Source organism: Bos indicus x Bos taurus, chromosome 28 (assembly GCF_003369695.1).
Source record: "Bos indicus x Bos taurus breed Angus x Brahman F1 hybrid chromosome 28, Bos_hybrid_MaternalHap_v2.0, whole genome shotgun sequence".
Lineage (NCBI taxonomy): Eukaryota > Metazoa > Chordata > Mammalia > Artiodactyla > Bovidae > Bos > Bos indicus x Bos taurus.
The window spans coordinates 24,717,175-24,740,166 of record NC_040103.1 but is presented as its reverse complement, the minus strand read 5'-3'; the positions used below and the strand labels follow the sequence as shown (position 1 = coordinate 24,740,166).

At 37.9% G+C, this 22,992-nt stretch overlaps 3 protein-coding genes across 20 annotated transcripts in view; 2 read left to right on the top strand and 1 right to left on the bottom strand.

Moving 5' to 3' along the window:
* The window catches only part of RUFY2 (RUN and FYVE domain containing 2), a 44,954-nt gene extending 36,871 nt beyond the window's left edge, over window positions 1-8,083 (top strand). For all 6 annotated transcript variants that reach the window (XM_027530542.1, XM_027530539.1, XM_027530538.1 and 3 more), the window contains 3 exons: window positions 858-906; window positions 5,418-5,495; window positions 5,587-8,083. In XM_027530542.1, the coding sequence (XP_027386343.1) occupies window positions 858-906; window positions 5,418-5,495; window positions 5,587-5,730 (271 nt within the window). In that variant the 3' untranslated portion in view covers window positions 5,731-8,083. The remainder of the gene's footprint in view (window positions 1-857; window positions 907-5,417; window positions 5,496-5,586) is intronic.
* Window positions 8,084-8,318: 235 nt separating this feature from the next.
* On the bottom strand, window positions 8,319-22,387 carry HNRNPH3 (heterogeneous nuclear ribonucleoprotein H3). 11 transcript variants are annotated; one of them, XM_027530547.1, is made up of 11 exons: window positions 19,078-19,238; window positions 18,806-18,929; window positions 14,113-14,247; window positions 13,453-13,591; window positions 12,756-12,940; window positions 12,208-12,294; window positions 11,833-11,948; window positions 10,957-11,092; window positions 9,881-9,976; window positions 9,710-9,802; window positions 9,229-9,532 (listed from the first exon to the last, which is right to left on the bottom strand). In XM_027530547.1, the coding sequence occupies exons 3-11, from the start codon at window positions 14,222-14,224 to the stop codon at window positions 9,456-9,458; spliced, it is 1,041 nt and encodes a 346-aa protein (XP_027386348.1). In that variant the 5' UTR covers window positions 14,225-14,247; window positions 18,806-18,929; window positions 19,078-19,238; the 3' UTR covers window positions 9,229-9,455. The 11 variants fall into 11 exon arrangements, with proteins under 11 accessions (XP_027386351.1, XP_027386349.1, XP_027386350.1 ...); XM_027530550.1 differs by lacking the exon at window positions 18,806-18,929 and having other exon boundaries at window positions 8,319-9,532; window positions 12,801-12,940; window positions 19,078-19,266; XM_027530548.1 differs by lacking the exon at window positions 18,806-18,929 and having other exon boundaries at window positions 8,319-9,532; window positions 19,097-19,263.
* The window catches only part of PBLD (phenazine biosynthesis like protein domain containing), a 35,381-nt gene continuing 31,879 nt past the window's right edge, over window positions 19,491-22,992 (top strand). For all 3 annotated transcript variants that reach the window (XM_027530560.1, XM_027530559.1, XM_027530557.1), the window contains exon 1: window positions 19,491-19,575. The gene's annotated coding sequence lies outside the window, so the exon portion shown is untranslated. The remainder of the gene's footprint in view (window positions 19,576-22,992) is intronic.

Below are 22,992 nucleotides of genomic sequence, written 5' to 3'. Positions count from 1 at the left end.
GATTTGAAACATGTTGAAAATTCATCAGTAGGTAATTATGTAAACTGCATACTTTACATTTTTTTTTGTGGTATACCATGTAACCATTTAATATAATGATGTGGCAGATACTTAATAATAAGTTAGTAGCTCTAAGCCTTTCAGAATATATTGTTAAGTCATATGGGGAACTATGTAAATAATTTTTCCATTTGAAATACACATACTCATTGACATGTAGAGATGATCATGTCCGGGTATTGGGATCACAGATAAATATTGCATGTTAACTAACACGTATTTTTAAAAGGTTAAAAAAGTATTATATCTTCCTTAATATAGACACTGTTACTTACCACTCTGTAGCATCTGCTACAGAAAGAGTATTCATAATGGTTAACCTATCAGCTTTTGGGTCTCAGAGGTGAGGATTTAAATCCCGGCTTCCTCAGTTACCATCTTGTGACTTGTTACAAGTGACTAAACCTCTTAAGACCTCACTGTTTTCATCTGTATAAGTGTTTCTGAAGACTAAATGAGACTACACATGCAAAGTTCATAGCATAGTGTCTGGTACCTCAGCTGTTTATTGACAGCTACAATAAATGATATCTATCATTAATAGTCATAACCACATGAAAATTCCAACGTTCTTTCTTTAAAAAAAGCAAATTTTAAATCTCAAGACTATTTTTGCTTTAGGTCATTTAAGAAATACAGGAAACTGTTAAATATAATCCCACTAGCCAAAGAAGATCATTAGAATAATATATACAGTTTTATATCCTATGAAAATTCAGTACTCTTCTAAGGAATTACTAGATGTTCTGTATTTTAAAATGTGTAGTGAAATTTGAACCAATTTATAATCTTTTTAGATCAAAACTTAAAATTGAATACATGAAAGAAGCCAACAAAGCATTGCAGGTGAGTTTGAAGTATTTTCCTCAAGTAGGAAGGTATGGATATCTGTGAAAGTCTCCAGTAGAAGGTAAGGCTCTGTGTTCTGTTGTTGAATCTTAGGATATGTAGAGGCAGAAGCACTGAATGGGGAGCTTGTAAGATGGGGTCCACCTCTTCACTATACCTCTAGAACACATTATTAAAATTCCTCATGTTGGAAATGACCTTGGAAATAGTTTTGTCTACTTTCCTGAAGTTGTGGCATGGTTAGAGTGAAACTGCCTTTGGATTTGATAATCCTTAAATGCCTGAGCCAGTCTGTTACTAGTTTTTGATCTTCAAGTCACATATCACCATGGAGTCTGTTTCCTCTTCTGATTTTGGCTTATGATTTTGCCTAAGGTTGCTTTGAATATTGAGTATGTTAATTGAGTGAAAGCGATTTGGTACAACTGAATACATGGTTCTTACAACAGAGGAGAAAATATAGTCTCTGTGTGAGTACTTCAGTGACAGATGGCTTCTTAACCGCACAAGCTCCCCATTTCCTTTACCAAAGTGTTACATGAAAGTCATTTAAAAAGTCAAATTGTACTACATACTACGAAGACTTAAAAAAAAGAAAAAAAGGGAAGCAGTCTTTTGTTTTTCCCCTTCTTGTCCCTTATCCATTCCAGCTTTTGCCACCATTAGGGAGCTACTTTTAATTCTTTTTAGTTGTTTCTTCTAGCATTTCCCTATTTCTTAAGTATTATGCAGACCTGTGTATTGCCTCATTAACATGATGGATGAGGAGTTTTGCTAACTCTCCCCCTGGTCTGTCTACTCTTCACTGTTCTTCTCCTGTAGTTAAGTAAAAGTTTTTGTGAAATAATATTACTGTATATTCTTTATTATGAGTATTTAAATACTGTTCCTTGCTGGGGCAGGTAGTATTATATATTGCAGTTGTATTTTTTTTCTTGAACAACTTTTCATTTCCTCTAGAGCTAATATTTACCCCCCCTGCCTTTTTTAGTTGTATTTGAGAATCAGAGTTTTCTTATACCTTCAAACACTTCTGCTGCTGCTAAGTCGCTTCAGTCGTGTCCGACTCTGTGCGACCCCACAGACGGCAGCCCACCAGGCTCCCCCGTCCCTGGGATTCTCCAGGCAAGAACACTGGAATGGGTTGCCATTTCCTTCTCCAATGCATGAAAGTGAAAAGTGAAATTGAAGTCGCTCAGTCGTGTCCGACTCTTAGCGACCCCATGGACTGCGGCCCACCAGGGTCCTCCGTCCATGGGATTTTCCAGGCAAGAGTACTAGTGGAATGGGGTACCATTGCCTTCTCCACAAACACTTCTATTAAATGCTTTTTAATAGAAGTTTTTCACATGGTAAAAATGAATTAAGGAATCAGTTCTTTCTTTTTCTATCAGAGTCATACTTATTGAAGTTCTCTGCTTTATTGCTCCTGTCTGGTCTGGTCACTCTTGTCCTGGCATTTCCCTTTGTTGTCATTCATTCTTTCAATGCTTTTTTTTTCGCCGTGCCACACAGCTTGTGGGACTTTTTTATAAATAGTTAGCCAGCTAGGCATCAAACCTGGGTCTTTGGCAGTGAGAGCATGGAATCCTAACCACTTGATCAACATGGAATTCCTACTGGGCAATGCTTCCTTCAATAGCCTCCTAGAAAATGGTGAATGAATAATAAAAGATTTTATGAATCTGTATGCCTTTATTCTGCTCTCACACTTTTTTAGGAGATACGTAGGGATGTTTGCCCAACTGTCATTTTTTAAGCTCTTTTGTAAAAATTTTTCACTGTGAAATATATATCATATATACAAGAGGACACGTACAGTACAAGTTAAAAATGCTAGCATACTGTTTTAGCTTGTGGTAGAACATGTGTGCTCCCTGATTGCATTCCCTTCCCTACAGTAACAGTCTACTGTTTTTGTTAATCATTATGTTTTTCTAACAGTTTTATTGTTCATATCTAGCCTACATTATCTAGATTTCCATTTTTATGTGTATGAAAATGGATTTATATATGACTTTTTTTTTGGTGCTTACTATTGTCCAGTTGATGGGTCTGTTGTCTTACAATGGGTCTATTTCTTACAATGGGTCTATTGTAAACCAGCTATTGCAGTTTCTTATGTTTTGGATTTTATCTGATTTCTTCTAAATAGTATTTTTTCCTCTATCCCCTTATTTAAGCCTATAAACTGGAAATTAAACCTAAAGTTTCCACCTTCTGTGAGACTTATTTCTGTTACTATATTTTTAATATTCAGCAGGCTCCTATTTGCTCATTTTTCCTTTTTAAAATAACATCTTGTTTTATCTCTGAGGATATTCCATTATAATTTCTTTAATGTTTTCTTTTATTGCTGCCATTCTGTTTCCTCTGAATATTTTCTTCTGTTTATTTGGCTGGAGTACTTCATGCCCAAATCATTCCTCAAATGTTAGAAAATCTCCCAGTTTTGATGAAAGGCACAAAAAATCTTGGAAGCCTGGTGTTTGTTGGTTAGGTGGGTGGGGATGTGTTGTAATAGACAGGGAGGCCTTGACCAAAGAGAAATCTGTCAACTTCCAGTCTGTTGGGTATCTTCTCCCAGTGTTGGTATCTACTTCTCTCTGGAGCAGTTGACTTTGTTCAGAGAAGGATCCTTAATACCGTTTGGAGGATTTAACCTGAGTAGCTGACATTCTGGAATGCCAAGGGCAGAGAAAAATAGCCATTTGTTTGCAGAGCAGTAGCTTGCCCCCTTTAGTTTTGGCTCTGCTTGTAAACAGCTTTGTTTTGTTGAGGAAGCAATTCAGCTCCCTGGATCTCAAGTTTTTTTTAATCTGTAAAATGAAAGCTTGAGGGTGCTGTTCTGAGGTCCCTTCTAGCTAATGCACTAGGGTTACCCTACATTGTACAGCTTTTCTCCTTGAGAGGTGCAAGGTAAGTTCATAAGTCTGGAAATAAAGTTGGAAGCTCAACCCTGATGTCAGAACGTTACTTACTTTTGAACCAAATGATGGTGTTTGGAAATCTGCTTCATGTCAGGCTCTCGTCCTTACAAACATAGCTGGGCAGCAAAGTTGCTTGCACTATGTGACTTTGGGACATTTGGCAAATCACTTTGCTTTTTATGGTGTTCCAAGTTAGACTGAATTATCTTCAAGGCCTCATCTTGCTTTAAAAAAAATAATTCCATGATTCAAATCATGTGATTCTGCTGGTCAGTCTCTGTATCTGATGGGAGCTGTCTAGGGTTTTTTTTGTTTTTATATCTTCACTTCTTACAATCCTGTGTTCTAAGAAGCCTTAAGAGTGCCTGAAGTGCAGTAACCCAATACCATTTGTCTTACCTCTGCTATAAGACTGTGAAATTAACCTTGCAGTCTTGATCCCTGAATGCTTACTCTCTTTTCATCTTAGTTTCTTCCAAGAATTATGCTGTCAGGTAGAAGACGCTTTCAAGAAAACTCAGGCTTTTGAGAATGTCTGTGGGTTTTTCCGCTTGTAAGATTGTTCTCTCGTTAGCTGGTGTAGGTCCTATTTTGCTCGCTCCCTCTTCCAAGTTAGAATCAGATATACTTAAGAGTCAGATATACTTGGTTCTGTGGAAGCAGCAGCAGCAGTGTAGCTTAGTCTGGGCTGTTTCCAAAAGGGACATGTGATGAGATTAATCAGAAATACAGGACTTCTTTCAAACTTACGTCTTCTCATTATAAAATGGGAACCACCTAACAAAGTTGCTTTCATAGGGGGAAAAATGCTTTTCCTAGCCAAGATCTTGGTTGGTTAAGAATGAGTCTAGTTAGTTAGAAATTTTAGGTATCAAGTTAATTTCTACCTGTTTAATTAAGACTACTTACATTTGCTATAAAAGTTTACAGAGTATCTGTTAAATTTGTGAGTTACAGAAGGGAAATTTATAGCACTGTAGAACTGAATTTAAGGTGAAGTCTTACCTAAAGAACTCAATCATTTGATTTACAAATTCTCTTCAAATTTTGTGGATTAGTTGTGTATAATACATACATAATGCCAAACTCATGTATTTCACAGTGAAAACTTATCTTTAAGTGTTTTTGGACTAGACATTAAGATTCTTTCTTTAGTTACTATCCATAGTGGATTTTTGTTAAAAACATTTGTCATGAAATGTTCTAGTATTCAGTTGTAAAGAGTAAAATGAACCATCATCCAGTTTCACTATTTATCAATACATGGTCAATCTTGCTTATTTATATAAGCATGTCCCTTTTTCCTCACCCAGATTATTTTGAAGGAAATTCCACATTTGTTTCACCTACAACTGTTTCAATAAATCTGTCAAAAAAAAAAGGAGGACTGATTTTTGGTTTATCTATATGCATATTCCTATAAAATGCTCTTGGTCTGAAAATCTGTCAAAAAAAAAGGAGGACTGATTTTTGGTTTATCTATATGCATATTCCTATAAAATGCTCTTGGTCAGAAATGTTTTCATGTATCTTTTAGTACTAATTTGAGCATTAATAATTATATTTTTCCTCTATCAGGGACTGGTTTGGTTGAAAGACAAAGAAGCAACACATTGTAAACTTTGTGAAAAGGAATTCTCACTGTCTAAGAGAAAGGTAAGGGAGAACAGGAAGTGAGTCCAAAAGTTTTGGTGCAAATATGGCTAATTTTACTCATTTTTTTTCCTCTGATTTTTCCATTTAATAGCACCACTGTAGAAATTGTGGGGAAATTTTCTGTAATGCCTGTTCTGACAACGAACTGCCTTTGCCTTCTTCACCGAAGCCAGTACGGGTTTGTGATTCCTGTCACGCATTGCTAATTCAAAGATGCTCATCTAACTTGCCATAATATTCCAGAACTAATGTATGAAAAGTACCTACAATGAATGATGAATGTTACATATGAACGTGTGTACAATGTATTCAGACAGCCCTTAAGCAGCTTTCAGACAGCATCTGTACCAGTTTTACTTTCACATATTCAACTCACAGGAACTCTTAATGTATGAGATTTCCTTTGCCATTTTTATTCAAATAACAGGGCATGCTTTAAAAGTAACCTTAGCCTAATTCCTGACTGTAGTTATCATGTAACTCTTTTCTTAATGCCATGGAGAGGCCAGAGAGCATAGCCTACATGTTTGCCTTATTTTGTAAACTGAAGTCGCTCAGTCGTGTCCGACGCTTTGCAACCCTCAGACACAACTGAGCAACTTCACTTTACAAAATAAGGCAAACATGTAGGCTATGCTCTCTGGCCTCTTTATGGCATTAAGAAAAGAGTTACATGATAACTACAGTCAGGAATTAGGCTACGGTTACTTTAAAGCATGCCCTGTTATTTTTGAATAAAAATGGCAAAGAAAATCTCAAATTATACATTAAGAATCCCTGTGAGTTGAATATGTGAAAGTAAAACTGGTACAGATGCTGTCTGAGTAGTTATTATGTAACTCTTTTCTTAGTGCCATGGAGAGGCCAGAGAGCATAGCCTACATGTTTGCCTTATTTTGCAAAGGCCTTCTGAAAAATAGTTTCAGATTATTCTTCTCCAGATTGTCAAATTGATATTTGATGGTGCCTGTAATTTTTTCTTAATGCACTTTAAAGACTCACAGTTCCAAGAACGACTGGAAATGCACATTTTAGTATTACTATTTCAACAGGTTTTTCATTACCTTGGTAAAGTGTCAACTGTATTTATCTGCTTCCCCTCCTCTGCCCATTTTGCATTAGAAAATGCCTTCCTTCTCTATAGTCAATGTGGTATTTTGCTGAACTTTCAGATATAGTGGTTTAAAGAGGTATTACTTTGTCTCCAAATACTTTGAAAAGTTATATCCATTTCTTAGGGGGGACTCACACCTTTAAAAGTCAAAACATAGGAACTGCTCTGGCAGTCTAGTAAAGACTCCACACTTGCACTGCAAGGGGGCACAGGATGGATCCCTGGATTAAGATCCTGCATACCACATGGGCATGGCCAAAAAAATGTCAAAACATAAATTTTCCTAGAAAAAAATGTAATAGCCAGGATTATAGGCTCCTGATTTTCCCTTAGCATTTAAGGACAAATCTAAAATACAGTTAAACTTTGCCTTTGATTATGACAGGTTTGAGTAAAAAAAGTTCTGTATTACCTTTCCAGCCCAGTAACTTTTAGGAAGCATTACACTGTGGCAGTCTACTACAGTAGAGTAAAATACCATTTATTAGCACCTCCAAGCCAGGACCTAGAGCCCTGCCATTACATATATACTTGAACTATTTCAAGCATAAAGTCAGTAAACACTAATCCCTGTTAATAGTTTATAGCATACCAAGAATTTAATTAATCTTTAAAACTACCCTTGTATAATTAACCGTTTCAACAGCATCACCACTTGGGGTTCTACTTTTTTAAGTCTTAAGTCATGCACTTTTGAGTTTGTACCTTTTAAACATGCCATTATTGGTATCCACATTACTCCTAAGAGCACTACTAAATAAAGCATGGCTACTCCCTCCCCACTAAGATAGCACTGCTTATTCTACAGGATCGTTATCCTGAGTACATACTTCTGTTGAGGTTTAAAATTAATTTTCTAAGTTGCCCAAGTATGAAACCACTGTTTTACTTTCAGATTTCTTTTCCATAATCCAGTTTTTAGTCTTCAATCAGAATGGACATACAGATTTATAGGTGGTCTTTAATGCTCTGATAGGAGTATTTGAAACATGAATTATATTCTTTGAACTGTTTTGTACTGATGGGATGGGTTAACATTTTTATGACGAGAATAAGCAAAAATGAAAAATTTCAAGTGCTGTTTTTTATTATTGTGCTTAAACTTTAAAATGTGATTCTCTTAAATACCAACCCTGGTTTCATTCAACAAATAAACCATGATTTTTAGTCCCAATTTAAATTCTTCACCACTCATGTTATTGCCATTGATTTGGGTCTTTTGCAGGCAGGCTTTTTCTAAGAAAATACTGAAACTTGCTCCATTTTGTTTTGACTTGTATCTAAAAACCATAATCTAATTTTGGATTTCATGTAATAGAACTGTGTATTTTGTGCACTTTGTGTACTGTTACACCCTCATCTAGTAGTAACCTAATGCTATCATGGTGCCAAGGAATTGTGATTGTTAATTCTCATATTCACACTTCTCTAAAATGTGAATTTTATATGACAAATAAAACACCTGAAAAATTAAGCCTGTTTTAGAAAAGTGGTGTGAGCCTAGTAATTAAGGGAGTGAGTACAGGCAGTAAGATGAATCATTGCTCCAGTTGATAGGTTCCACTTATGCTACCAAGCTGCCTTCTTTAACAGCAGCAGCAATTATTCCTTTGTCACTTTGTCTAATATTCAATTAGATATAGTACCTTCTACCAATTTGGTTTCTAATCATTAACTGACAACAAAGCATTCTAGGACAGACGCCATACTCATCTCCCATACTGATATTTATTACATTAATAACATTTCTAGCAAAAACAAGTAACAAGTTCAATAACTAAATTCACATTGACAGGTTTCATTTTGATCCATTAGCCAATTTGGAAGAAAAGCCATATTGATCAAAGGGATTAAAAATAAAGCACCTTTTTTCCTTGCTACATAAAATTATTAAATACAATGGCTCTAAAACTCGAAACAAATTAGATGCAGAATCCAATCTCAACACTCTCAAGACACAGACTTGTGTCTTACATTTTTAAAAAGTAGTCATCTATACAGTTAGTTTAAAAGCCATATGCTTTAACTATTTGGCTGGAAACGGAATACACCTGTGAGAATTATACTCCACGGTAAATACCTTTGTACTTGTAGTGAATCTCTTGTCACCGAGAACCTTAACCTAATCTAAGACATTTTGAGAACTTACAACTATCACTTTTGGGAAACATTTTTTTGGTACTTCAGTCAAGTGCTGAGGGGATTTCTTCTAAAGTCTAGAGCTAGAATCTAAACTTCCAACACTTCCATCTGCAGGTAACACAATTATGAATATACATTAAGTCCAGATACCTCCTGGATTTTTAACATTTCAGAGCTATGCCAGATAAATGTCTGAAAATATAGAATTAGCCAATTTATACTCCTGAAGTTACCTAAACTCATCTTTAGGTTTTATATTTACAGTGTTGTCCAGGAGAAATTAAAAAGTAACACTAATTATTCTCCAAGCTCTATTCCAGATGTCTGCTTATTAAGATTTGTAGTTTATGCAGAGGTGAACCATTGTCCTCTTAAGATTAAACTACTTCGTGTAGAGCTAATAGTAAAATACACCAACCCAAATCTTATGAAAGCAGCACATCCTCAGGAGTAACTATATAAAAAGTATCAACATCAGTGGTTTGAATATAAAAATTTATTTTTTTTAAGTCAAAGTATGCAACAAATAAAACCTACAGAAAACAGATTTTCCCATCACAATCTGTTGCTTTACCAAATAATATTTTGAAAACACATTCCTTCAGTCATTATAAAGTTCTTAAAATACAAAAGAAAGTAATTCTGTAAGAAAGTCTAGTAGACCAGATGCTGTTGTCAGGACTTTTGTATGTGTGGTTATGCTTTTAGTACATCCCACGCCATCCACCTCCACTCATGCCACCTTGCCCATAATAACCGCCACTGCCTCCACCACCACGGCCTTAGGAAAAAAGACATTAAGAACCGTTTAGTAGAGGATACAAATGCATAAGTTATTAAAAAATATAAACAATACTGTAAATCAACTATACTTCAATTAAAAAAAAGGAACAATATATGAACTTTAAACTGCACCGCATATGGGGACTCAAACTGAACCAGAGTAAAAGACACTCACCGTAACCACCCAAGCCATCAGGAGTACCATATCCTCCACTGTAATTGTTCCCCATTCCCATTCTTCCAACAGATCCATAGCCTCCCTGATTATCTTTTAAAAAAAAAAAAAAGTTTGAGATTGATTTGCTAAGTGTCTAACTCGGCTTAATATTTAAAAAGCTTTACATACCCATTCCATCTCTGCCGTAGCCTCCCATTCCAGAACCTCCCATTCCAGAGCCGCCTCCAGGAGTTGAATTCAAGAAAAGTTCGATGTATCGATGTTCTTTTGAGTAACAGGTGAAAAAAGAATGTTGAATAAAATTTATAAATAAGTGCAGAAAGATTGACTAACATTAATGTGAAAAAGAATGCTTGCAAATTCCTAGTGGAGTGACGATACAACTAAAATCTAACGTTCGTTTAAACTGTTCAAGCTTGAACTAGTTACAAGTGTTTTACGCTTCAGTTTCCTTATCTATAAAAGGGCTGACTCATTATTTTAGAACCTGCTGGTATACATCTTAAAAATAATTCCAGAACTTCCCTGGTGGTTCAGTGGTTAAGAATCTGCCTGCCAATGCAGGGGACACAGTTTCAATCCCTGGTTTGGGAAGATTCCACATGCTGCAGAACTAAGCCCATGTGCCACAGCTACTAAGCCTGCACTCAAGAGCTACAACTACTGAGGCCCAAGCACCCGCGCGCCTGTGCTCTGCAACAAGAGAAGCCACCATAAGAAGCCCACACACTGCAGCTAGAGAGTAGCCCCTGCTTGCCACAGCTAAGAGCCCTTGCACAGCAACAAAGACCCAGTGTGCCCATTAAAAAAAAAAAATTTCCCTTGATATATATGTATTCCACGGCCCTTCATAGAACTGAATTAGCACCTTGAGGGTAGCATACAGGGCAACTTATTTTTATTAAGTATCAAGTGACTGATGTGTGCTCAAATTTGGGAATCACTAGTGGAGATTAATGGCTTAAAAACAAATTTGATGACATGGAGAAATAACTCACCCAAGTTATCAATGTTTCCAAATGGCATAAAAACTTAAGTGCAACAAACATTTTCCCTGTTTAGTAACTTAAGCTCTAATAATCGGTGAAGTATAAAGAGCCTGAGTTAAACTCTTCAATAGAGAGCCCCATCAGAAAGCCAAGTCTGAGCTTATTAGCAGCCACATGGTTTCAGGTCCCAGACCACTAAGCTCCTAGAACCTCTTACATTTGAGGAATCACAAATGAGAGGGTTATACTACTTACGCATGTTATTTTTATCTTTAGACATGGCAGCTACTGCATCTTCATGTGTCACAAACTCTACATCTGCTTCTCCTGTTGCTCTGCCATCAGCTCCAATATCAATATGTACTCGGATTGGATTTAGTGGTGAGAAGAACTAAAGAAAACACTTATTTTACTTTTTAGATTACTGAAAGACAATTACCATGCACACTGGTTTTAAGTCTATTAAAACAAATGCAAAGTGATCTTTAAAAATAACCCAGGTGATATTAAACAGTATTTTAAGCTAGAGAAGAGTTTACACTCTAAGGAAAGAAGTCTCATTTTCCTGACTACACTCAGAGAGAAAAGCAAGCTTCCTCGGCCCACTCCCAAGAAAGGTATTTCAAAATTGTTTGAATTAAGTGACCCGAGAGACTGACATGCAGAGAAATTGGGTATTATGAATCAGAACAGAGTCTGATAAACCTACCAACTGTATATGCATAGGTCCCAAAATATATCATTTAATTCTAACTGCAAGTTAATCAGATTTAAGTCACCCCCCAAAGCACCTGAAAATTAGTCCAGTTGGCTCCCAGTAAGATCAATGGCAAAATTTTTCTTTAAGGGCTAGATGATAGATACCCTCAGCTTTGTAGGCCATTGGGGTCTCAACAAATAATGAGTGATTGACTTGGCCCCAAGGGCTGAAATTTGCTTATTTTCTAACCAATTTGTAATGAAGCAGTTTCAAATCAGTAATAGCAGCCATCTACTACCATTATTTTTAGTTCCTCATTTCTAATCACAGTCTGGGAAAGCCAAACCAAACCACTAGAACTGACTTGTTACATAGAATACTCAAATTAGACACTATGATTATATATAAAACCACTTACTAAAATTACTCACATTAGCAATATCATTTTCAGTTGCACGAAAAGGCAGTCCTCTCATATGTACAAAATGACCACCATGAAAACCCGAACTTGCATCACCAGCTCCACCATAACCATGTCCTCCCATACCTAAAAAATAAAATTTCCAAAGATTATTTCTTTCCTATACACACCTTTCCCTGTTTACACACTTTTCACCGGCATCCCAAGTAATCCTAACACTTAAGTTTTTCTAAGTATCATATGGAAATTTTTCTGTAAGTATCTATCTATATAAAGCCCTATGTAGGAATACACTGAAATATGCCTGAGTTGATTTTTGTATACAAGTCACCTATACTAAGTGCATGTAAAGCAAATACTAAAAATCACCATCTTTAATACTTACCTCTTCCATCTCTCATTCTGTCATCAAAGCCATCATTTCCATAGCCATAATTATTATAGCCACCATAGTCATCAAAACCTCCATAACCTGTGTAATTTAAGGAGAAATACATGAATAAGCTTTCAAGAGATAAACTTTTATTATCTAGTTTATAAAAATGTATCTTCTGACAAGCACTATGGTTAACTTATATTGTTACAAGTTTGCAACCCCTCCAACCAAGTTTTCAACACCCATTTTAGTGTATATTAAAAAAGCAGTTAACACTTGTATGAAAAGCACACATTTAGACATAAAAATTTTTATCCTGATGCCAAACAGAAAAGGTCAAAACATGGCAATCTCTTAAAAATTTTTGTGTAGGTAAACTAGGTGCCAATACATGCATCAATCAAGTCCCATAGCTGCCCATGGGAATCCACATTTGTATGAACAGATTTATTAAACCTAGTAGGTACTGAAATTACTGCCATTTCTGTATTTCTTGACAAAGTGTCAGGAACATTAAGAAAATGACAACAGAACCTTTGTTCATTAGATACACATACCACCATCATATCCATCACCTCCTCGTCGCATTCTGTCATACATACTTCCACGCCCAGCTCCATAATAACCCCCTCTTCCTCCTATTGGTCTATCATATGGTCCTGGTCGCTGGCCCAGCAATCTTCTTGGTGGATCATAAAATCCTTTGATTTCACTCCTGCTACTTCTGAAGATCTCAATATACCTATTTGAAAATGGTTTAAGGTACAGGTTTCAGCATAAATGTATTAGAGTAAATAAAATACTGGGCAAAATGCAGTAAGTTTTTCTACATCTAGATATAACCCAATTAAAATTGCCTAAATACACCAAAAGTTAACATTCTTTTATACCTACAAACTTAAATAATTAATATTTAAGTTTTAAAAGACAAATTAAGTCATTTGAAAACAATTCACAAAATACAAGTTCTTTTTGTTTAGTATATAATAGATGTTTAGAGAAAATAGTTGATTATACAAAAACATTTATCAACATCATCCTACAGAAAAATGGAAACAATCTAATTTTAATTTAAGCAAACTATTAGCATTAATTCCCCACCCAAATCTGTAGTTTCCAAGTTAAATTTAGATAATTATCAATTCTTTTAAACTACCCCAGAAAAATGTTACTGTTACCCCCCCATTAAAGCAATAGTGACCCACAACCCCCAAAAATAAAAATTTAACACCATCCCAAACTCTCCATCCCCACCTGTGCCCTATTCTTTCCTTGTGTTTCCCCAGAGCATTTTCTGCTATCTCCTTTGAAGCAAACTGCACGAAGGCCTCCCCTGTGCTTCTCCCCTGGTAGTCCATCGTCAATGTTATCCCATTTGGCACGATTTCCAACCCTTTAACCCAAGGACAAATAACCCCATCAAGGGGAACAGTGTTAAAGGCTGAAACATTCCCATCTGAATCAAATATTTAAAACAAGTCTAAACAAAACAAAACAAAAAAAAAGCTTAGTTTCCCCATCACCCCATAATACAAAGGAAGATCTTTTCAAATATTACTGGATCATATAATTTGTTTTTTTGCGACCAATGTCGTTTAAAATTACATACACACTCACAAAAGGCCACCTAATATTACATGGAAAAAAATAAAATTTAACTATGCTCCATATGCTAATTCATGATTCATTTCATCATACATAATTACTTTCAATTATGTTCATTGCACATTAGTTAGGTTTTACATATTTACACATTCTGTATTGAATATTAACTGGAGCACATTTCATAACTTAATACATTAACCCAGATACACTCAAAAAGTCCCCCAAACAAATGGGTTTTACAAATTAAAAACTGAGTAATAGAAATATAAAATTAAACTACTACTAAACTTTGACTAATACTAGAGGTACCTTGAAAGAACTGAACTATTTCCTCTTTGCTGCAACCAAATGGCAGTCCACGAAGTCGTACTGTCCCATCACTAGCGTCATTTGGACCATTATGTTTCATAACCCAATCCATCTCAATACCGTTTGATTTAAATGCTATAAAAAATAAACAAGCACACAAAGCAGTCAATCAAAATACACTCTTGCCAGAGGTACTGAAGAACCAACTCTCAGTGGTGCACAACAGCAAATGTAACATATGGTTATACAATGGTACAATACCTTTCTCTTACAGGGCAGACAAGACTGGGTAAAGGCAGTGAAACCTAACCCATCCCCCAATCCTGAATTTCTAAGTATTAAAATGTTGTAATTTTAAGAAAACTTCATAATTCTACCATCAGTGTTCAAACTCTACTTTTTTGACCCTGTCCATCTTAATGTCAACTCTAATCTTTTCATGTCTCAAATGTTCCTTAACATTTTCCAAGTTTTATTATTCACGTGAAATAGTTACACAAATTCTTCAAAAAACAAAAAAACACAAAACCTGCGAAGTTGTATATAGTACCACCATCCACTCACAGTAAGAGCCTAAGTCAGAAGTACAATGAATACTCCTATTGATGTTGGAAAAATGGTACTAAAGTCTAACCTTAACAGATGCACTGTAATTCTGAACATACCAAATTGTTTTCGAAGGGGGAAAAAAGTCCTGTTAACTATAAAACTGATTTAAACACTCCCCAAAAGCAAGTTTTAAAATTACTGACTTAATTAGGCCGAGTTTTAAAACTAAGATAAAAGGGCACCCAAAAACAGCTTTTTAAAGCCATCTGTTTGGCAATTATTGAAGATAGTGTATTAAAAACCACTTCACTCACTACTTGAGTTTTTTGTGTTTTTTTTTAAATTAATGCAATCACATTCAAAAAGTTAGGGTACAAGCAGCCCTCCTTCCCCCCTCAAAAGAACTCATCCACCAAATTCCCATCCTGAGACAATCACCCTTTCTTTTTACAATTCCCAAACATTTTCAAGAGGTTAATGCAGAAGTCCTTCAGCTGCAGAAACTTACCAGATCTTATAAATTTCTCTATGCAGCTGTAGGAATCCTACTCACCTGAATATTTCAAACCTTTCCCTCACCACCTCCTCCCCTGTAAACAAAACAATTTGTTCACTTGATTCCTTTAAGCTTGAGGATATTTCATATAAGCAGTATTCATTAATACTTAATTTCACACGATCTAATTATTAACCCAACTGTTTGGGGTAGCATCTGCGAAGAGGAAAAATTTCCCCCTAGAACCCATGCATTTAAAATAAGCTAATGCAGAAATTATCCAAATGTGGCTATTCAGCAAATTCCTCTGTATATGAATCACCTTTGTACTTGTTTGCTTTGCACATGTGTGCTTAGTCCGACTCTGCCTTTTTTCGCTATCTTAAGTGCCAGTCTAGACACAGATGTTCAAGATTTTATCTGACATTACAACTAACTCTTATGCACGAAAGTAACTGGGAAGAACTTTTAAGACAAAGGAAACTCTTGGCTTGAATCCCTAGTCTGTCACTCACTGCTACTTAATTTATTAATAAGCAAACTACTTAACCTCTGCATTCAACTGTAAAATGTAGCAGTCATACTTATACTTCACTGGACTCAGAAGAATCCATGCTTAGTCTGCAACACAGTAATCATTTAGTGGTGGCAACTGTTACTGGATTCTAAGGGGCCTTGTAAAACTAATGAGATAAGCTACAAACAAAATAACTAAACCTTAAAGGATTGGAACCTATCCTGAATCCTGAAAGGAAATAAGGACTGTTACAAGTTTTTTTCAAAGTCAACAGAGGCTTAAATTTTCAAGCACCTTTAGGAATTGTCTAAAGCAGAGAGAGGGGGAAAAAAAGGAGGGTCTCTGGAAAGGTTTACTTGGATACATAAACAGCTAGACAATTTAATCAGCTAGTCCCCCTGAAAGTAGGCTTTGGGAAAAGGAGACATTTTGGAGATCTTGATAATTTTCTTAAGGGGAAAACAAAAACAAAAAAGAACGCAGCAACCCAAGACATAACCGTTTTCTATAAAGGGGAATTTAGCAACAGAAGTGGAAAAAATGCAAAGGATCTAACCCCCATTTGTTAACCTCCCAATGAAAAACTTAAGACCTTTGCAAAGTCAATCTAATTTGTTGTGAAAAGATCTTAGAAGTGGTGGCTTTATATCATTTAGAACATTTTTCCCCCCAGTGTAAAGGTACTGTTTCATGAACAAATTCCTTCCCTCCCAAAGAGGGAAACTGACTTATCTTTACTATAAATATTATTAGCACTTTGCAAGAAACACTAGCAAGGAAACTAGTTTTGATGTTTGGATCAGCCTGTACCAATGAGATCTATATAAAACAAATAGTCTATTAAAAAAAAAAAAACCAGACTGTTAATACAATTTAAATTGGGCTAAGTTAAACAGATTCGGAAGACGAACTATTTTATAAGCCAACTCTCCATCCCACGTGTATGAAGAGTACCCAATAAAGCCTCACTATTATCTCCTCAAAAGTTTTGAACCTAGAATTCTATTTAGAAAACAAAACCAAGATGGATTCCTAACTCATTAAAATAGAGTATTTGTTCTTATACATTAATAAAGCTGTCTCAGAAACTACCTAAATAAGCATTTACTACTTATTCAGGATAATCCATCTCAACCTTTCTTTGCAACAGGGTCTAATGGCTAATGTCCAGGGGCTAATTTTTTTTAAAGAATTCCTAGTGTTAGAATACCAGCTGCTGGAATACTAGGATAATCTTGGTCAGTTCTATATGAGATTTAAAATATAATTTCCTAAACATTATGCTACATGAAGGATGCCAGTCACAAGACCACATATTGTATGATTTTAAGTGGGTGAAACTTATGGTATATGAACTGTATCCCAAAGCTGTTAAGAAAAGGCGACCAACAAAGGCAAGAGACAAAATTCCTTTGTAACACAGAGGCATATACCATCTTCATAAATATAATACACAAAATAAGGATTTGATGCATTAGTAACTTTCTAAACGGTAGCCCAACTGCTGCTAAATAATGACAAGGAACCTCAAAATTTGGTCAAGAAATGATAAAATACTTAACACGGAAATTTTTCATCATTCCGCTTTCATTGTGCTTGCTCCTTAATTTTAAAAACAAATAAGAGACACCACTACTACCTAAAGTGAAGCCTCTAAAATGATTGGCTTCTTTTCTAGAACAATGTTACCAGCCACTGCAGTTCAGTCACTTGTTTACCAAAATAAGAACACCGTAAGAACAGTTATTAAAAATATTAGGGCAATTAGGTGGATTTCCAAATTACCATGCAGATGAAAAAGAGGGCAAGAAAAAAAGTTTCTAGGGTAATTCAATCAGGGAAGCTGTTACATCACATACTATTGATAATTTATAGGAAACTGGGCTGTCTTTTCAAAGTCCACGAGAAGCACAGAAAATCTTCAGCAATACGAACTGTATTTTTTCAAAAGCTGTAAAAATAACCATGCCTACACCTTTTGTACGGCTTCAATGAAAATTACAGACACAATTCTCCAATGTTCTAAGGACTAAAACCATCGCAACATCACATGACTGAACTTGCTGTTTGTCTTTCTGTTGAGCAGGCTTATTTTCTTGGTCAAAATGTTACTACAATGCTACACACCAAATAGAAAACAGGCTTAGCTACCAAAACAAAATAAACCCTAACTGTGTTTTTAAGTGTTTTGTTTCCATGGCCTTACAATCTTTGCACAAAATACAATCCTTGGAGACTTAATTCCTATACACAGTTTTGCCATCACTGGTGGTGTTTTAACAACTGTTTCCCCCAAATAAAGCTCCTATTTAATTCTAACCCAGTATTTGCCAAACTACACAAAACCATTACCCCATCCCACCCCCGCTCAAAGGTTCAGAATGCCTATTTTCATAGTTCATCTATTTGAAATAAGCCCATTTCAAATTCCTGTTTGATAAATCACTCGCTTTTCTGCTTACAAAACAATTACCCACAGTCTTTCAATAAGTTTAAGATAAGCATGGGAAGGCGGGGAGGGGGGGAACCCTTTGGAAAATGAGTACGTACTCTTTTCGAAGTTCCAAATGTGGAATATAAGGGCCGGCTAAGCGTCCTTTATTCCGCCCCGGAGACTTTTCGTTTATCTAGCTGCTCTAGAGACCGGAGAGCTAGGGAGAGTACGCCACTTCCTAGCCTGGCAGCCAAGCTTGGCTTAAAAACCTTCGCCACCGGGCGGCGGAATTACAAAGGAGGCCGTCTGCCTCCTTTGTCCTGGATTTAGGAGTTGAGCGCCTTCGTCGCCATTGGCTTTCCTCCCCCAGCTCCAGCCTCTCTCATCTTGGGAATCTGCGTCAGAAGTCGCTCGCAGTCCCGCCGGCCCAGGTAGCCCAGCAGAGACTGCGGAGGAAGGGAGGCCTCGGTGGAAGGCCAGGCCCATCCGGCGCCATTTCCATCGGGAGCGCGCCCGACGGCCCAGATCCTCCCCACACCCAAGTGCCCAGCCTTTCCCTGCTCGCTTCCTTCCCACCCTCATCCCTTCCGCGAAGCTTTAACCACCCACCGGCCTCCTAAATCAGTTTTCTGAAGCTGAGGTGCAAAAAGCAGAAAGAGGAGAAGGGCGGGAAGCCGAGGGCGCCGCGCTGCCGTACCCAAAATGGCGGAGGCCAAACCAGCAGGGAATGGAGGGGAAATGCTGGATGACCCCCACTTCGGGGCTCGGCTTCATCCACTGAATTCCACCTGAGTTAATCCTCCTTCCGACAGGCCGCCTTCCTGGAAGTGGGAGATCGCCTGGGAGGCGCAGCCTGGCTGCCTCCAAGTGGCGACCTCTACACTTCCCCCACTCCGCCGCCCCACCCCCTCCCAGTGGCTCTTCCGTCCTTCTCCCGACTCCGCTCTCGAAACTACCAGCCCAACCTACCCCCTTTTACTTCAGATACCCTGTCGGGCGACAGTAGCGCCGACTCCGGTGCTCGCGGGGTCTGGCTGTGAGGAAGTAGAAGTCGCCCGCCTCGGGTAGAGCTCCCACAACGGTTCTTCCAACCGTCTCCAGCGGTGGCAACCGCTAAGGGAGCTGCGCAGCAGAGCTACTGGCTTGGGGGGATGGGAGAGAGCGAGCGAGGAGAAGTGGGTGGAGCGAGAGCTAGGGAGTCCGGCCGGCCCCGCTCTCGCGAGACAAAAGAGTTGTTCTCGCGAGACAGGAGAGTCGGTCTCTCCTTGGGGCCGGCGGCAAGAAGTGCGCTTGCGCGTTGGTCGGATAAATAGTTGGGTGAGAGGCGGATAGAAGACGGGGTTAGTCAACTTAGAGAAAGAGGTCGCAAACTCCACCTTTCCTGCTTACTATATACCCATCAAGTTCTCGGAGCAAACCCTTCTGCTCTCTCGAGGAGGATGTGAAGTGGCAGTAATAGGCCTATCCGTGCGTATTGTAGGAACCCGTGGTGCCCGGGTGTGGAAAAGTTCTCTGATGCTCTACCGCATCACGAACAAGTTCCTGATGCGGCAGAGCATTAGAGAACAAGTTCTGTAGAGGCTCCGCCCTTACCCAGCGTCACCTGGGTGGAAGGGGCCTCACGTGGTTCGGCTGCCAAAAGTGGGGAGGGCTTTTCTTGTCCACCATGTTTGCGTTATGCAGTAAAAAGAGTAGGGCTTCTCCGCTGGAAAAATACGAAAGTGACCACCCAGGCCCTGATTTGCGCTGGGCCTCTTCCCCTGGCCTTGGCGCTGACGGCGCAGCCACCCTAAAGTGTGCCTCTTTAGGGGCGGGGTGTGTTAGTTCCTGAAGTTTCCCTGCAAATCTCTCCTCGCTTCCTCTTCTCCTTTGCATTTTCTCTTGGTTTTATTCTCTCCCACTTTGTAATTTCAGTTACCCATATACCGCTTGCGTCGCCCGACTTTGAGTTGTTTTCCAAATAGTGCTTTGCATTCTTCAAAAATGCCTGTACAAGTGACAGCTAATAATTTTTGGTTGTGCTGGGTCTCATACCACTAAGGTTCCTAGTGACAGCTTTTTTTGGGGAAGAAATAAAGCCGAATTTCTGTAAGAAGAGTGGAGGGCAGTTCTAGTACCGAGATCAGCGCAAGTTAAAGACCAAACGAAAGAACGAGATCAGTGAAAGTTAACTTGCAAACAAGGAACGTATATCAAATGCGGGGGAGAGACGGAAATGAGTGTGAGTAAAGCAGATGTTCCTGTAGGTTGGAAATGTGGACAAAACTAGGTTTTAGGCTTTAAATATTCAGTCAGAGACTTTGTACAGACACTGGGAAGCCCGTCGAGGGTGGGGTGATCGGGCGCAAAGAGTATTAGCAGTAGACAAGCTAGAATAATTTTTCCTCCCTGAGTATGCAGTCTGTAGTGTGGAGAAAGAAGGCCAGTTACCGTCATACAATGGAAACTTCCATTTCGTGGCTCCAGTACATCCGCAAACCTGCTTAAGACAAGTGGAGGGAAGTAAGAATTGGCTGGGTCATAATGTCCTACTGCCTTTTGTGAGACTCCCTCAAAATAACCCTCAGAGAAATGGAGAAGGGAAAATGTAGTCTTCATTACAAGAGAGAGAAAAGCAAAACGGATAGTGTAATAACGATAGCTCACGATTATTGAGAGCTTGCTTGAGCTAGGTGCTGTGCTCAATTCACTGACTCTTTATAACCCTAAAAATAATATCCCCATTTTACAGATGATACGCCTAAGTTCTAAAGAAATTTAAAAAGATACCCAAGATCACACGCCTAGTGACAGAAGCTAGGATTGAAACCCAAATGGTTTTACCCCAGGGACTAGGGTCTTAAAAGCACTATGGACCTACCTGGGGATGTATTAAGGGAACAAAATAGATTTAGGCAAATTGAGGTTAGTTCCCCTAAATAACTCTGCAGTTACCATCATCTCTGGAGACCTTCAGTTAACCGTTTATTGGCTGGAGACTTGAACTGGCCTGAAACTTGGTATCACTGGGGGTGGGGGAGGTTTCTTTTCTCTTTTGTCCTAATGATTGCTGTATTAGTAAAGACTCCAAGGTCCTACTTCAGATGGAATTCTTCTCTGGATTCAAATTACATCATTATCCTTTCTGACTTTCAACCTGATTTGGTAAATGGAATTCTGTAATCCCTTTTACCCCTTGCCTGAATTCAATTTGTTTACCGCCTGACTGAGTTTGGCATTTTCTCCACATATTTTTTATGGCTATGGGTCAAAATCCTAAAATCGTTCTAATGACTTTTCATCACCAAACTGCAGTGTTTTTTGGGGGTTTTTTTTTGGCTACAATTTGTTTGTATTGGGCACTCTCCTGTTTGCCAACGTGAATGCTTAGGAAGGACTTGAAATTAGCAGATACATTCCTTTGTGCCTTTTTATATTACAGCAAGTAGGATGTTTTGAGTTTTTTAAAAAATACATTATATAGGGATAAACAATTTTTATTTGGCTTCCTATTTTGTGCATACTCAGTTGCTCAGTCGTGTCCAACTCTTTGGGATTCCATGGACTGTAGCCTGCCAGGCTTCTCTGTCCATGGAATTTTCCAGGCAAGAAGACTGGAGTGGATTGCCATTTCCTACTCCAGAGGATTTTCCTGACCCAGAGATTGAACCTGAGTTCTTACATCTCCTGTGTTGGCAGGTGGATTCTTTAAAACTCAATGCTTTTCGCAAAAGAAAAAGTGTCTATCAACTATTCCCATCTGCAAGTTGAGTCCTTTAAGGCTGGGTGAAATTGGCTCACCACTGCTTCAGTGGTCCCTACAGAATTGGTTCCAGAGCAGTCTCTGTGGAATTGTTTCCATAGAGATGGTTAGAACTAAGAACTCCCAGCTGCATTGGGGTGTGTTTGTTTTTTGTTTTTTTCCTCTTTGTCTTCCTTTCCATCATTTCAGTGCTTTCCTATTATCAGAGGGACCCTGGAGAGGATCTTGTTAGAGGCCAAAATGAGAGAAAAGATGAAAAAGGAGAAGGAAATAGAAGTACCCACAACTCCCAGAGGAAAACAAGACACAGACATGTGATCATGACTACACCACCAGGAAGAGAACAGGAAAATTCCATGCAGAGCTTGAAAAAAGAAAGAAATTGAAGAGATTGCACTCTTCTGGGGGAGGGAAGACACATTAACTAAAAATTGTCTAAAATAGTTGTTCACATACCCCTACCGTGTTGTGAAATAACATAAAAACAGGATTATAATCTTTGTCTATAGGAAAAGCAAATAAACTAAAAACAACAAACCCACAAATAAGTTTCTAGGAGTGTTTCTAAATGCTTTCTGAGCACTAAATCTGTCGTACTAAGGTTTTGTGAAATGCTTCTTCTTTGATTTATATCATATTAATATATCTACTGTCTTTAGAAAGCAGTGATCTTCTCCATAATAATTCAAAATTATTTCTCAAGACAAAGCTTAATTACACAGTTGACATTCTTGATATTTTGTTTGTTTGTTTCTTCAAATCACGTTAGTGTTTATTCTGGGATGAGGGAAACCAAGAGGTCTCACCCAATTTGGGTAATCATACACTAAGTAAACAAATTGGGAAAAGGCGTCTAGCACACTGTCTCTACTTTTTGAAAATGATTAAAAATGTTGAATATTATTTCTGTTCCAGTGGATTGCTGGGAAGAACAGGGAAAACAGCCACAAAAGATAGCTACTTAAGGAATTTAAATCAAATTGTTATACAGAGTCGGACACGACTGAAGTGACTTAGCAGCAGCAACAGCAGCAGCATACTGCTTTTACTATTCCATAAGCACATTGATAACTTAGAGAACATAGTACAGATATCAGACCATTCCCTCCCTTTCCCCACACATGATTTTAAACTTCTGAGTA